This window comes from Pyrenophora tritici-repentis, chromosome 1 (genome assembly GCF_003171515.1).
Source record: "Pyrenophora tritici-repentis strain M4 chromosome 1, whole genome shotgun sequence".
Classification (NCBI taxonomy): Eukaryota; Fungi; Ascomycota; class Dothideomycetes; order Pleosporales; family Pleosporaceae; genus Pyrenophora; species Pyrenophora tritici-repentis.
In genome coordinates this window covers 7,402,447-7,415,134 of record NC_089390.1, presented here as the reverse complement: position 1 = coordinate 7,415,134, position 12,688 = coordinate 7,402,447, and the positions used below count along the sequence as shown (strand labels likewise).

The window sequence follows — 12,688 nt, the reverse complement described above, 5'->3', positions numbered from 1 at the left end:
CATGTACGCCATTGTGCCGATGCCGTTGTCGAGACGGTTTGCTGTGCTCGGAAAGTTTGACGTCTCATGATTAGAAAGCTGCTTGCACATGGGGCAGCCTAGACGCGAGTGGGTTTGCGCATCTAGCTGCGACTGGGAAACGCGACATTGCAGGCCGTGTGCATGGCCATGGTGGGTGGACGAGTTCGTTTTCATCTGCGTCTGCGTCTGCGTCTGCGCCAGACTAATGAAATTCATGGTACAGACCGGGACCAACGAGTTCGCAGCGAGATGCGGCTGTCTGCGACGCTCGCACTCGTAGCCCCTCCATGCTCAGCCTTACATAACACAGCATTACGGAAGGAGGGGCAAGTGGACGTGCAGGGATCATCCGACACGCTAGCGAGTGGATGAATGCTTCCATGGTTGCTTGCTTGCATGCTAGAGCGAAGCAGAAAGACGTTTGCTCGGCCGTATTGCGTCTGTCACTCGTTCGATATCAACCCTAGTTTCCATGCCGTCATGGTCATGTGAAGCGGGTCCATGTGAAAGACGCCGATACACGTGACCCAACGCCAAGCCCCATTTCATCCTGCGACTAGACCTGACCCAACAAACGCGGAATAATCACAACGTCAAGGCCCCATTTGGTATTTGACGCATCTCCACGGCTTCCGCAATTTACGCCGGCCCGCCATCCCACGCAGCTCCAGCTCCGTCCAAACAGTGCAAACCCCGATCCCCATCAGCTACACGCTCTACCAACAAAATCTTCTCAGTCAGCCCTGCTGTCGTCAGCGCCACTAAATCGCCTGCGCAACCCTGCGGCATTAATTCACGCCCAAACAAACTGACTCTACCGGCTCATTCACCCCACTGCCGTAATCACACCACTATACTCGCCCCAAGATCAAAGCAGACTGCGCCTCACCGCTCACTTTCGCCCTCCGCGCCCCTACAAACAATCTACCCAAGGACAAACGCGACCCATCATCGCACCACCAGTCTACACACGCCGCGACAGCCACGCGCATCCCGAGCAGTAGCTGGTTAAGTCATCACCTCGCTAAGGTTAGCCTGAACTGACGCAGCGTTCCAACATCGATATGCAGCCTCATCACTCCCTTCCGGCGCGACCGCCGCCAACTACTTACTCAGCGCCGCCTTCTAGATCAAACAACGCCGGCGCACGAAGCCAGGCCAACTCAAACATGTTTGCTGGCTTCGCCGCGGCTCAAGCATCTCCGCAAGCCGCTGCTGCTCCAACAAACTACTCGCAAGCCACTGTGAGCGCTCCTTACCAGGCCTCTGCTTACCCGCCCAGCAACGCTTACAACAACTACTCATACCCAGCCTATGCGGCCGCTGCACCTGCCACCTCCTACCCCGCTGCTCCGTCGATGAACAACAATCGCGGATTTGGTAGTACCTATGATCCCGAAGAAGAGGCTCGAATTGCAGAGTGGAATAGCGCATACAACGCCGGCGACGCAAACGCAAAGAAGGGAGCAGGCGCAACCGCCAGTGTACGTCCTGAAGCTGCAGCAACTCCCGACACAGAGGCCGGCCAGTCGGCTGATGGCAAACGCAAAACCGTCATTCGTGAAGGCGGTGGGAAACAGTGGGAAGACGAAACACTGCTTGAGTGGAACCCTCTTCACCCGCGACTCTTCATTGGCAACCTTGCTGGTGAAGTCACCGATGATTCGCTCCTCAAGGCTTTCGCAAAGTACCCGTCTCTGTCCAAAGCCCGCGTTGTCCGAGACAAAAAATCCACAAAGAGCAGAAGCTACGGTTTCGTGAGCTTTTCTGACACCGACGACTACTTCCGCGCCGCCAAGGAAATGAATGGCAAGTACATTGGAAGTCATCCAGTCCTCATCAAGCGAGCCACGTCTGAAGTCAAGGCTGTTACTAAGCGGGACGACAAGCACAAGCAGGGAAAGAACAAGAACAACAAAAATAACAGAGAAAAGACTACCGCCACTAGCACTCCTGCTGTTGTGGCTTCCCCGGCCATGTTCGTTCCCCGTGGTGTCCAGAAGAAGGGCAAGAACAGCGGTCCTAGGATTCTAGGTTGATCCGTCTGTTGGGCTTGAGCATTCTCAGCCAGACAATACATCAGGCTGAACAGATGTTTGCTGCCATGTGATGCCTCAAAATTCTTCATGGTTAGTCTATTTCCGCCTCCAAGCGATTCATCTTGAGTATTTATTTTCATCTTGAGCATTTATTTCATCTTGAGCATTTATTTTCATCTTGAGCATCTATTTTCATCTTGAGCATCTATTTTCAATCTTTATTTGTGCATGACTCTGGCGTTGAATTAACGCTGAGAGAATGAAGGATCGGGGCCTTGAAGGATATTCAAGCCAGGTATTTGTGTAGCTAAGGCAAATGTGTTGTGGGGTATTGAAAATAACCTCGGGAAGGAAGGGCTCATGGTGTGCTTTGCATGCTCAGGTCGAAAGGATAGACGGTTTTTTTCTTTGGGATGTACCAAAATTACACTACAACGCATCGGTGAACTGTAAACGTTTTGCCTGCTGTCTTTTAAATCTTACAGTATTATATTTAAATCGTGTTCACATTGGCGTTGAGTTAGTCCGGAGAAATGCTGGACTGTCTCACCTCCGGTACTAGTACCATGACATCCTCGCCTTCTTATCTTGTCTATTTATTGAATCGTTTTGCCTATGTTTGGCTCTCAGTTTGTGTGCTCGGTATTCTCAGACCATGCATTTTCAGTCGCTGCCTAATCGCGTGCCAAGACGCTTTCGGCAAGAAGCGCTGACATGTGCTGACATGTTTCCAACCCACCTTGATTGCTTATATTTCACCTTTACTAAATTAGAACCCTTCAAACTACCCACTACTTCTGAATGGAACAGTATCACCCGGGTGTCATAAAATACTGGACACACTAGTGTAAAAAAGCCACTGTAGTCGCCAGAAACGTCTATTGGGTGCTTGCCCACACTGTCCAGTATTTTATGTCACCCAGGTGGTATGAAAATAGTTTGAATGCAGGTGCAGGATCGAGACCTTCGCGGTATAATGCACAGACCATTTGTTTGTGGAACATTCACACCCAATCAGATTAACCTTCCACTAATCTTTTCTTATAAAATTTTCATTGGCTGTCTAGGTAATGCGGAAAGTTCCATTCACGGACCTGTTGAGGATAGGACAGTCAGCACGTGTGAAAATTTACCTCGGTACGCAAAGGTACGTCTCACCAGCGGAAAGACTCGGAAAGTATTGGAATGTTCATGTAGAAAGTGTTGGATCAGAGACAGGCATCGCCAACCACCATCCAAAAAAGTATTGAGGTTTTGCATCAACATGGCTGGATGACCTCGCTATATCTGAGACCACCTACACCAATGCTCCAGGACGCCTCATACCATACCGCTTCGCCTTCCACCGACACACAGATACCGAGAAGAGAGTTAAACACACACCAAGCAGCGAACTTGTGAATTATAACGACAAAAAATATCATGTTACTCTATGTGAAACATGATGGCTCTATGATCACTTTGTCTGGATAACAATGTCAGCACGGTCCATTCTTCCAACTGCTTTCTCACAGAACCTGCGCTTTATACTGGGGCCCGCCGTTCGACCCAAACATACGCATTCACCATATAGCATCAATGTCTGGATAACAGTTCCACGCTGTTCCTGCGAGGCTCGACCACATATAAATCCAGGATCCCAGTTCTCTTATGGAGTTCCCATTAGCAATCTACCCAATTCTCAACTACGACTGAGAACCTTGACCACTTATATCAGCACAAGAAAATTCAGGAGCTTCTCAACAAAGACCTCATTTACGATGCCTCACACAAAGAACATGGCTCAGCCATTGCTTTGTTCATTTACGGCACCGGACACTCCAACACACAAGACACTCTCTACTACTTCTGTCGAGAGCAGCCCTGAGAAGGACAAGGACACGCCTGACACGACACCTCCCGCCACTCCCCATTTCGACCTTACGCTCGCCAAGCACAATTTAGCTAGAGACGACCTCAAGAAGGTCCATCTTCTTCTCCGGGAGATTGCCATGAACGGGGGAAAGATCATGCTGGAGGCCGAGCACTCAGTCCTGACACTCGCGCAGTTTAAGAACAACACCTCCGACTTGGTCACCGAATTTGACAAGCAAATCGAGGACATGGTCGAGTCCCGTCTCCAAACCGCCTATCCTTCCTTTGGCTTCTTAGGCGAGGAAACCTTCAAGAAGGGTACAAAGCTTCAAGATACTCCCACTTTCGTCTGTGATCCAATCGATGGAACACTCAACTTTTCGCGCGGCGTTCCCAACTGTGCCATATCCTTGGCGTTGACTATTGATAAAAAGCCTGTTGTGGGCGTCGTCTACAATCCTTTCCGTGGAGACATGTACCATGCGGTCAAGGATGAGGGTGCGTATTTGACCAAGACTATGACTGGTCTGCAGGTCAAGCTGCCAGTTCAACACATCCCGCCACCCATGCCATCTCTCAGCACCTGCCTTATTGCTGTGGAATGGGGTAACCAGCGCTCTGGTCCTAACTGGGCTTTGCGTACTTCGGTGCACAACGCTCTCTTGACCAACCAGTCTGACGGCGGCGCAATGTGCAAGTCGATCCGCTCCAACGGCTCCGCAGCGTTGGACTTTTGTTACGTCGCACATGGCATGCTTGATGTCTTCTGGGAGGGCGGCGTGTACATCTGGGATGTCTGTGCTGGGTGGATCATTCTTGAAGAGGCTGGTGGTATCGTTGCGAGCGCCAACCCCGGGAATTGGGATCCGACGCTTGAGGGTAGATTGTACTTTGCAGTTCGCCATGCGAAGCGAGAGGAGCAAAAGGCCGTAGTTGAAGAGCTCTGGGGAATCATGGGCGATCGCAAGTTTGTGTATCCTTGAGTGATGGAATGCTTGGTTTTCTTCATCAGAAGACTGTATGCTTCTTGTGACAGCATCTCTGTGCTTTGCGCAGGTCCTCTTTGTCAGAAGGGTCCCGGGACGTAGGATCCAAGGGCTTATTTTAGGGATTTTGTAGTACAAAGCAAAATCTTTCTCAATCTGTCATTCATATTAAATCTCTTGACACCCGTGAAAAGTGATTCTATTCTCAAATACATCAGGTCCTTGCATTAAGCACGCACCTAGCTGCTGAAATTGCCACATCATGCCTGCGATCCAAGTGACATTTGCATACATTTATTAATGCGGTCGCAGTTCTCATACATTGACGCCTTCCTTGGGATACAGATCAAGCCTGCACGTCTCAGAATATGTTGAAGAAGCTGCCATCATGTGTGCAGAGCAAGAGCGAAATCCCCACTTCCGTCTCCCACATGCCCCCTCGGCCACAAGCAAACAAACAATACGCATCACTTTCAGTTCAACCACCCCGAACTTATATTTACCCTCAGCCTCTATCAGACATTCTTTGCTTTCACACCATTACCTCTACGACAGACACCCTCAATTCGTCATCTCATCACTTCACACACTACCTCATTCTTCCACTTCAGAGGTCACAACTCATGGCCGACACTTCCACATCCCATATATCCTGAAACAACAGTAAGTCAAGCCTCATCTGACCAGAGGTTTTCTCTAACATCGTACGCGCTAGTTATCCTTCATTTGATCGACCCCACAAACCTGAATCCTCCCATCCAGGACGTTCCGAGGGCCCCAAAGCCGCGTTATCGTCGGCTACGCACTTTCCGAAAACGCAAGACCGTCTTTGTTAGACGACACAACTTCAGAACGAACCCATACTCAAATAAACCTCTCACATCAATAGAGAGGCTACACGTTGCCGATAAACGTACCCAGAAGTTCGACAAGACAAGAGTAGAGAGAGAGCCGAGGAAGAATTGTGAACAAAGTGAAGCTCTGAAACCATTACGCAAACGAGACACTTTCCAAGCCAAGCTCAAGAAGTTGTTCTCCGGAAAGGCCTACGATACTTGACGCCAGTCCTTTCTATAATTCGTTGTGTATGGACACTTCTGGTGCCTTTATTGGCAATTTATTTCCAAAGTATCCAGGCCCACTGCAAAAACCAGTACCCGAGTCCATCTCTCGAAACCGTCAACAAAAGAGAATTGAACGCCTAAGAAAGAAGCGTCAAGACAAAGCCAGAGATAAGGCACGGGTCGCCCGACGGTCAAGACACAGGCAAAGCACGTCTCAAACAAGCACACCCAAAGTTCAGGCATCGGAACCATCTACGAACTGCAGTGCATCTTGCGGAAAGACCACTCCGGCGGCAGCCACCCCTGACGCAGTGCCATCTGATACCCGAGTTACGGTACGCACCACACCAACTCGCAAGCTTGCGAACCCGCTGGAGGAAGTTCTCAACAAGAAGGGAACGAAACTTGTGGGAGAACAGCCACAGCACAGGCAGGTGCGAGACGCGGCCAAGATCGACGCCAAATCCAAGATCAACGAAGCAACAGACAACAAGGCCAAACTTCGGTCATACACGACGTTGCTGAAGCTCAAGCTCCACATTGACTAGACTTGACGCTCTTTGATGGCAAATTGTGGTGCTGATTTTGGAGGTGCCGATTGTGGTGATTCCGGGGGTGCCGATTGTGGTGCCAGTCATAATGTCAGTCATGGTGGTGATTTCGGGGCTGCTATTATTGCTGGTGGGAGCGCGGACCATACACCCGAGCAACGTGAAGCGATGCGCAAGCGGGCAGAGGAAAGAGCCGAGAAGCGTCGCTTGATAAAGCAAAAGAAGAAGGGAAAACGAGCGGAAACGACTGCCGCCACCATGCAAAAGCTCAGGTCAGCAACAAAGAAGAAAGAGAGGCTCAGGCTACAGACAAAGTTGCTCTTGCTCAAGTTGCATGCGGCGAAGTAGGTTGGAGGACGCTTGCGCGAGTTTCAATCGAATCTCGGAGACATCTCAGCAGCACCGAGTTTGGAATTCCGTGGAACTATGGGTGTTTCTCGAAATACCTTGAGCCACCTGGATCTGGTTGGCTTGGTGGCCAAGAACATCAACTCCTATAGTAATTTGTTAGTAAATCGATGCAGCCACGCTTTCTAACACCCACAACGTATTTGAAGTTCATTGTTTGCTGCGATCGCCTCTACTGACTCGCGTTTTTGGTGTTGCAATTTTCTCGAGCCCATCTCATCGCGATGCCAGGCACCGGCCACCGCTTGCAGCCCGCTGTTCTCCAGGCTATCCTCGACCGAATTGCTGCCTGCGAAAGTGATCGAGCCATCTCTAGAGCTACAGGTGCGAGCCGTAACACAGTAGCAAAGCTGAGGTTGAGCTTAGAGTTTTGGGGCGTGCCTTATCCGCCGCGCTGCGTTCGACTTGGGCGGCCATCTATACTCCGGCAAGCTCAGCGCGAAGGCCTTCAGGCATACCTCAATGGCTCACCGGGCGCATACATGGATGAGATGAGGGACTTCTTGTACGACGAGTACGACGTTAGGATAAGCCTTGCGAGCGTTTACCGAGAGCTAGAGAAGATGAGATGGTCTCGCAAGCTTGCAACAAAGCGGGCAAAGGAGCAGAGTGAGCCACTCCGCCGCCTCTATCTTGCCAGGATGGCGCAACACTATAAGGCGGAGCAGATCGTTGCGTTGGACGAGAGCGCCTGCAATGAGCGTACGGGCGACCGCAAGTATGGCTGGTCTCCAATCGGGGAGCCGGTGGAGCTATCACACAGCTTCAGGCGATCAGAACGGTGGTCGCTGCTGCCAGCCATGACGATAGATGGCTACATAAGCTATAAGATCTTTCAAGGCGCGATTACATCTGAGATCCTAGAAGACTTCTTAGAGTTTCAAGTGCTGCCGTTCTGCAATCCTCACCCAGGGCCAGCCTCAGTAATCGTGCTTGATAACGCCTCCATCCATCGATCAGAGCGTGTACGGGTGCTTTGCCAAAGTGCTGGAGTACTCCTTGAGTATCTGCCGCCATACTCACCAGATTTCAACCCCATCGAGAAGAGCTTTAAGCAGCTCAAGGGGTGGATGAAAAGGAATTCAGCGCAAGCGGAGAACTTCATTGACTTTGGGGTCTTTCTTGAGTATGCAGCGCAGCTGGTGTGCTGTAATATTAACTGCAGAAGCTGGTTCCATAGGTGTGGCTATCCCTATTAATTGTGCTTTTAAATGGATGCCACAGTACGTTTCTATAGGTAGATGATACCATACAAATGCGAACGATTACACCTTAATGCGCAACCCACAAAAGCGATTTAATAATTCTAAAAAATAAGAGCTATTTCTATACATATAGAACTATCTTAGGAAGTTAACCTGTTATAATCGCATAACGTTGTAGTGTTGTACATAGGGCTATCCAAATAGACTATTGTTGCAGCGCATTTGAAACGCCTGAAAAACCTCAACACTATAGCGGGCACGGGCCGCTGTCACCAAAAACGCTCAGGCCACTAAGCTTCAAGCATTCTCGCCATCATCCTCCACAACACTGCTAGACGGTTCAACCACCAATTTCTTGCGCGCAATCTCTTCTCTTTTCTTACAACGTTCGACTCGTCTCCAGTTACGATCTGTGAGACCCTGGTACCCAGCTTGCCATTCTTTTGCAGTGTTTTGTAGCGTGAAAAACCAGCCAGAAGGCTGCTTGAAATGCTGCGTCCACAACTTCAAGATATCACCAGATGGCTGCATCAAGAGGTTGATATCCATAGCTCCGTCAATAACAAGAGTCTTATAAAGCTCGTTAATGTCCTCTCCAACTGTAGGAAATTTTAACTTAAGGTAGTTAAAGAAATTACTAGTATGCTCGTTAATCTCCTGCTCATGATCATATCGGATAGGCGCCCACTGAGATGCACTAGATACCTCAGCTCTTGTTATCGTTGGTGCAGCTGCCTGCAAGTTAGACTCCTGTTGAGGTTGCCTGTTCATCCGCTCAAGCTGTCCAACGATGAGCAGTTTTGTTAAGCTTTTGATATCATCGTCGCCATCTCCAGCCGCCCGCAACTTGCGCGTTTTCTCATGCACCCGCAGGTCCTTTGCTCTCAAAATTGCAAGCCGTACATCATCAGATGGCTCATCGTACGTTGCCCTTCTCGCTGTAATTGCTCTTGCCCACATGGAGATAATGTTGCCGTTGACAAAGAGGTGATCTTCGAAGCGCGCTGGCTGCCTCGCTGTTGGCGCCATCCAGCAGCAATAAGGATAGTTCTCGCAATGGGTATCTGTACAGCGCCATCTATCCCGGATAGCAATAGCATGCCCGCTACCTGCTTGTTCAGCTGCTATTACACCAGCAAGCCCCTCCTCTTGAATCACCGTTGCGGTGCGTCGACGAGGACCGTCGACAACCGTTGGCAACGGCTGCTGCTCCCCTGGAATTTCAGCCAAGATGAGCTCGAAATCGACGTTTACTGGCTCGCTGACATAGTTATCAACCTCTACAACAAGGCGCTGAAAGCTATTCCACGTTGCATCAACACCTCGCCGCAATCGCTTTATCGCGCGCTCGCGTTTGGCCTGCTTAGCTGGGTAAACAACAGTGCAAACAGATGAGATCTTCGCTCTTTTTGGCCGTAATTCTGCAACAACGTCATCTACCCACTGCCATAGGTCGTCGAAATGCAGCGAGTACAGCCGTACGCCGTGCTCGCTATCGGCAGCTTCAGGAATAAAGTGTTTCTCCATATCACCACCAAGGCAAGCCCTCCACCTAACGCGCAGTACAGGATTAACCTCATCCTCTAGCGCTTGCGATGAGCGAGGCAGCCATGGAGTGCCTTCTTGACGTCGGTACGCTGGCTCTCCCTCATCCTCAACACTACCGGCAGCGCCCTTAGCAGCGATCTCATCCTCATCCTCAGGCAGCGGATCGCCATCTCCATCCTCGAAAGTATCCTCATCCTCGCCAACGATATCTTCAGCTTGCGCGGAGGCAGCTGTTTGGGTGGCTTGCAGCTCAGGCTCGGACAACGGGCTTTGACGGCGCGGCGGGGCAGTCGCTGGAGGCGACGGCAGCGCCTCACGGCGGACACGTTTAGGCGTTAAATGGGTAGGATTTTGTCTAGTTGCTGGCGCTCTACGCTTCTGGGAGGACGGGTTAACGCCTTGATCGAATGGCTGCTTCGGCTTACGCTGGCGCTTGGGCGGCATCCCAACAGCAGCTAGATTGAGCTCGCAACAAGCTCCACACAAACAAAACGCTATACACGAACGATTTAGAGTACAGGACTAGCTTCATGGGCTTCTGGAGGTGGGAAACGGCTGCTGCATTAATTTACTAACAAATTACTATGGGAGTTGATGTTCTTGGGCACCAAGCTAACCAGATCCAGGCGGCTCAAGGTATTTCGAAAACCACAATACTGTATACTGGAATGGAGAGCATTCGCAGTGTTCGGTTCTCTGACGACACAAAAGGTTCAGCACAGTCGGACTTCACGAGTTGGCCAGGGGTGTATGCCCAATTGCGAGAGGGGTTCGACAGCCGTTCGATCGGTGTAGAGATATCACAAGGTGGAAAAAGGACGCGGGAGGTTCTGGCGTTGAGAAGACTCCATGTCCTGACGTTCAAGAGGGGCCTTCGGAAGTGAGCACGGGCCGCCCGCAAGTGTGCATCGCACCAAGACTGCACTTGGTCAACTTCACACCATGCTGGCTCGCACCACCCGCGCCAGCTTTGCTGCAGCTTCGAAACGACCATACATCTATCACTCATGTACCAAGCAAGCAAGACGCTCGGAATTGGGTGCTGCGCACCTTACATCGCACACGACACGATACCTCCAGACTGAGACGTCAACATCTTTCCGCAAGACGTTGAAAGATGCTGCAAAGGAGCAGAAGAAGGTGAAAAAGAAGAATAAGGGTCAATCTGACAAAACGTTAGACCCGATCACTTTGAACAAACATGCACGAACGGAAAAATGGGAATTGACTGTAGGAATTGAAGTACATGCCGAACTCAACACTGCACGGAAGCTGTTCTCCAAGGCGACTACGTCGGTGGGTGACGCACCAAATACTCACGCCGCTCTCTTTGATGTCGCCTTTCCCGGTTCCCAGCCCATCTTCCAGCTGGACACTCTCGTACCCGCCTTGCGAGCCGCCTTAGCCTTCCAGTGCGAGATACCTCCCCGGAGCAGCTTCGATCGAAAACACTACTTTTACCAAGATCAGCCCAATGGCTACCAGATCACACAATACTACGAGCCTTTTGCGAAGAATGGAAGGCTCGTTCTCTATCCCTATGACTTCCCTCCCGACAAAACCCCACAACACACCCCTAAGTATATTGGCATCAAGCAAATACAGATGGAGCAGGACACCGCCAAAACCATACAGCAACCACCTTCGACGCACCTACTCGACTTCAACCGTGTCTCGCACCCTCTGATTGAGATCATCACGATGCCCGAGATTCATGACCCTATCGTTGCTGCTGCCACTGCGCGCAAGATACAAATGATACTCAAGGCTGTCAATGCCTGTACAACTGGTATGGAATTGGGAGGCTTGCGGGCTGACGTCAACGTATCTGTTCGTTGCCATGAGGAGAGCTCACAGGGAGCAAATCATTCATATCACGGTGTTACTGGCCTAGGCCAGCGAACCGAGATCAAAAACCTATCAAGTTTCAAAGCTGTTGAAGACGCGATCATCGCAGAGCGCGACCGCCAGATCGACATCCTCGAGAGTGGAGGCATCATCGAAGGTGAGACCCGTGGGTGGACTCTTGGAAGCACGACAACGAAGCGCTTGAGGAGCAAAGAGGGAGAGATTGACTACCGTTACATGCCAGACCCAGACATTGCTCCCATCATCGTATCAGACGCAAGTACTCTCACTATCTTGGTGGGTTCATGCTAACCATGATCAGAGTCTCATTGAACACCTCCGAGAAACACTGCCAATGCTTCCCGACGAGCTTGAGCACCGCCTGACCTCAACATATTCGCTCACTGCCAAAGACGCCATGACACTTCTCACAATAGACGACGGCGAGCGTATGGAGTATTTCCTGGCCACGATCACGAAGCTTTCAGAAGAATGGGGAGACGAAGCGAGTAAAACCAAGTCAAGGCTGGGGAAAATGGTGGGGGACTGGGTACTAATGGAACTGGGCTCAATGTTCAAACAACTACCATGGGACGCTAACCGTGTTCCACCCAACTATCTTGCCGACGTCATTTCGCACGTTTACCGCAAAGTTATTACATCACCCACCGGCAAACGCTTGCTCGCAATGAAGTTCGAAGGTGATGAACGCAGCGTTGCTGAAATTGTCAAAGAGGAAAATCTGGCACTGCACCCCCTGAGCGAGGAAGAGTACAGGGAGATGGCGCAGACGCTACTGGAGAGGAACCCCGAAATGGTGATGGATATCATCAGAAAAGGTCAGACTAAGAAGATATCCTGGTTCGTAGGACAGATGATGGCGGAGGCGCCCAAGGGAAGTATGGAGCCCAACAAAGCCAAGGAGGTGCTGGAAGCGTTGCTGGGCCTTGATGGAAAAGTTTACTAAGTAGTTTCGGGATCTCCTAATGAATAATGTCCTCATCGAAGGTGCGTACATTACGTCGTGTTCACATACGTAATGGTGGTAAGGGTCGAGTGGATTGTGGACTGGCTCACTGGAACCAGTGATGATTGAGGAACAGCCAACTCAATCCCAACAATCATATCACAATCCAGGGTCTGAACGTCAGTTTCCGAAAATCT

General features: G+C 50.6%; 6 protein-coding genes across 6 annotated transcripts; 5 read left to right on the top strand and 1 right to left on the bottom strand.

Moving 5' to 3' along the window:
• Nucleotides 1-1,190: 1,190 nt before the first annotated feature.
• PtrM4_028720 (RNA-binding protein (RRM domain)) lies at nt 1,191-2,060 on the top strand (the record flags this gene model as incomplete). The annotated part of the gene is made up of 2 exons (XM_066103824.1): nt 1,191-1,873; nt 1,970-2,060. 2 exons carry the CDS (start codon nt 1,191-1,193, stop codon nt 2,058-2,060), a joined length of 774 nt encoding a protein of 257 aa, XP_065966026.1.
• Nucleotides 2,061-3,820: 1,760 nt separating this feature from the next.
• On the top strand, nt 3,821-4,897 carry PtrM4_028710 (uncharacterized protein; the record flags this gene model as incomplete). Its single annotated transcript, XM_001932571.2, has 1 exon — nt 3,821-4,897. One exon carries the CDS (start codon nt 3,821-3,823, stop codon nt 4,895-4,897), a length of 1,077 nt encoding a protein of 358 aa, XP_001932606.1.
• Nucleotides 4,898-5,987: 1,090 nt separating this feature from the next.
• Nucleotides 5,988-6,512, top strand: PtrM4_028700 (uncharacterized protein; the record flags this gene model as incomplete). The annotated part of the gene is made up of 1 exon (XM_001932570.2): nt 5,988-6,512. One exon carries the CDS (start codon nt 5,988-5,990, stop codon nt 6,510-6,512), a length of 525 nt encoding a protein of 174 aa, XP_001932605.1.
• A 635-nt stretch (nt 6,513-7,147) lies between these two features.
• PtrM4_028690 (DDE-3 multi-domain protein) lies at nt 7,148-8,122 on the top strand (the record flags this gene model as incomplete). Its single annotated transcript, XM_066103823.1, has 1 exon — nt 7,148-8,122. One exon carries the CDS (start codon nt 7,148-7,150, stop codon nt 8,120-8,122), a length of 975 nt encoding a protein of 324 aa, XP_065966025.1.
• A 303-nt stretch (nt 8,123-8,425) lies between these two features.
• Nucleotides 8,426-10,120, bottom strand: PtrM4_028680 (uncharacterized protein; the record flags this gene model as incomplete). Its single annotated transcript, XM_001932569.2, has 1 exon — nt 8,426-10,120. The coding sequence occupies one exon, from the start codon at nt 10,118-10,120 to the stop codon at nt 8,426-8,428; it is 1,695 nt and encodes a 564-aa protein (XP_001932604.2).
• Nucleotides 10,121-10,618: 498 nt separating this feature from the next.
• On the top strand, nt 10,619-12,491 carry PtrM4_028670 (Asp-tRNAAsn-Glu-tRNAGln amidotransferase B subunit; the record flags this gene model as incomplete). The annotated part of the gene is made up of 3 exons (XM_066103822.1): nt 10,619-10,685; nt 10,857-11,821; nt 11,847-12,491. 3 exons carry the CDS (start codon nt 10,619-10,621, stop codon nt 12,489-12,491), a joined length of 1,677 nt encoding a protein of 558 aa, XP_065966024.1.
• Nucleotides 12,492-12,688: the final 197 nt, after the last annotated feature.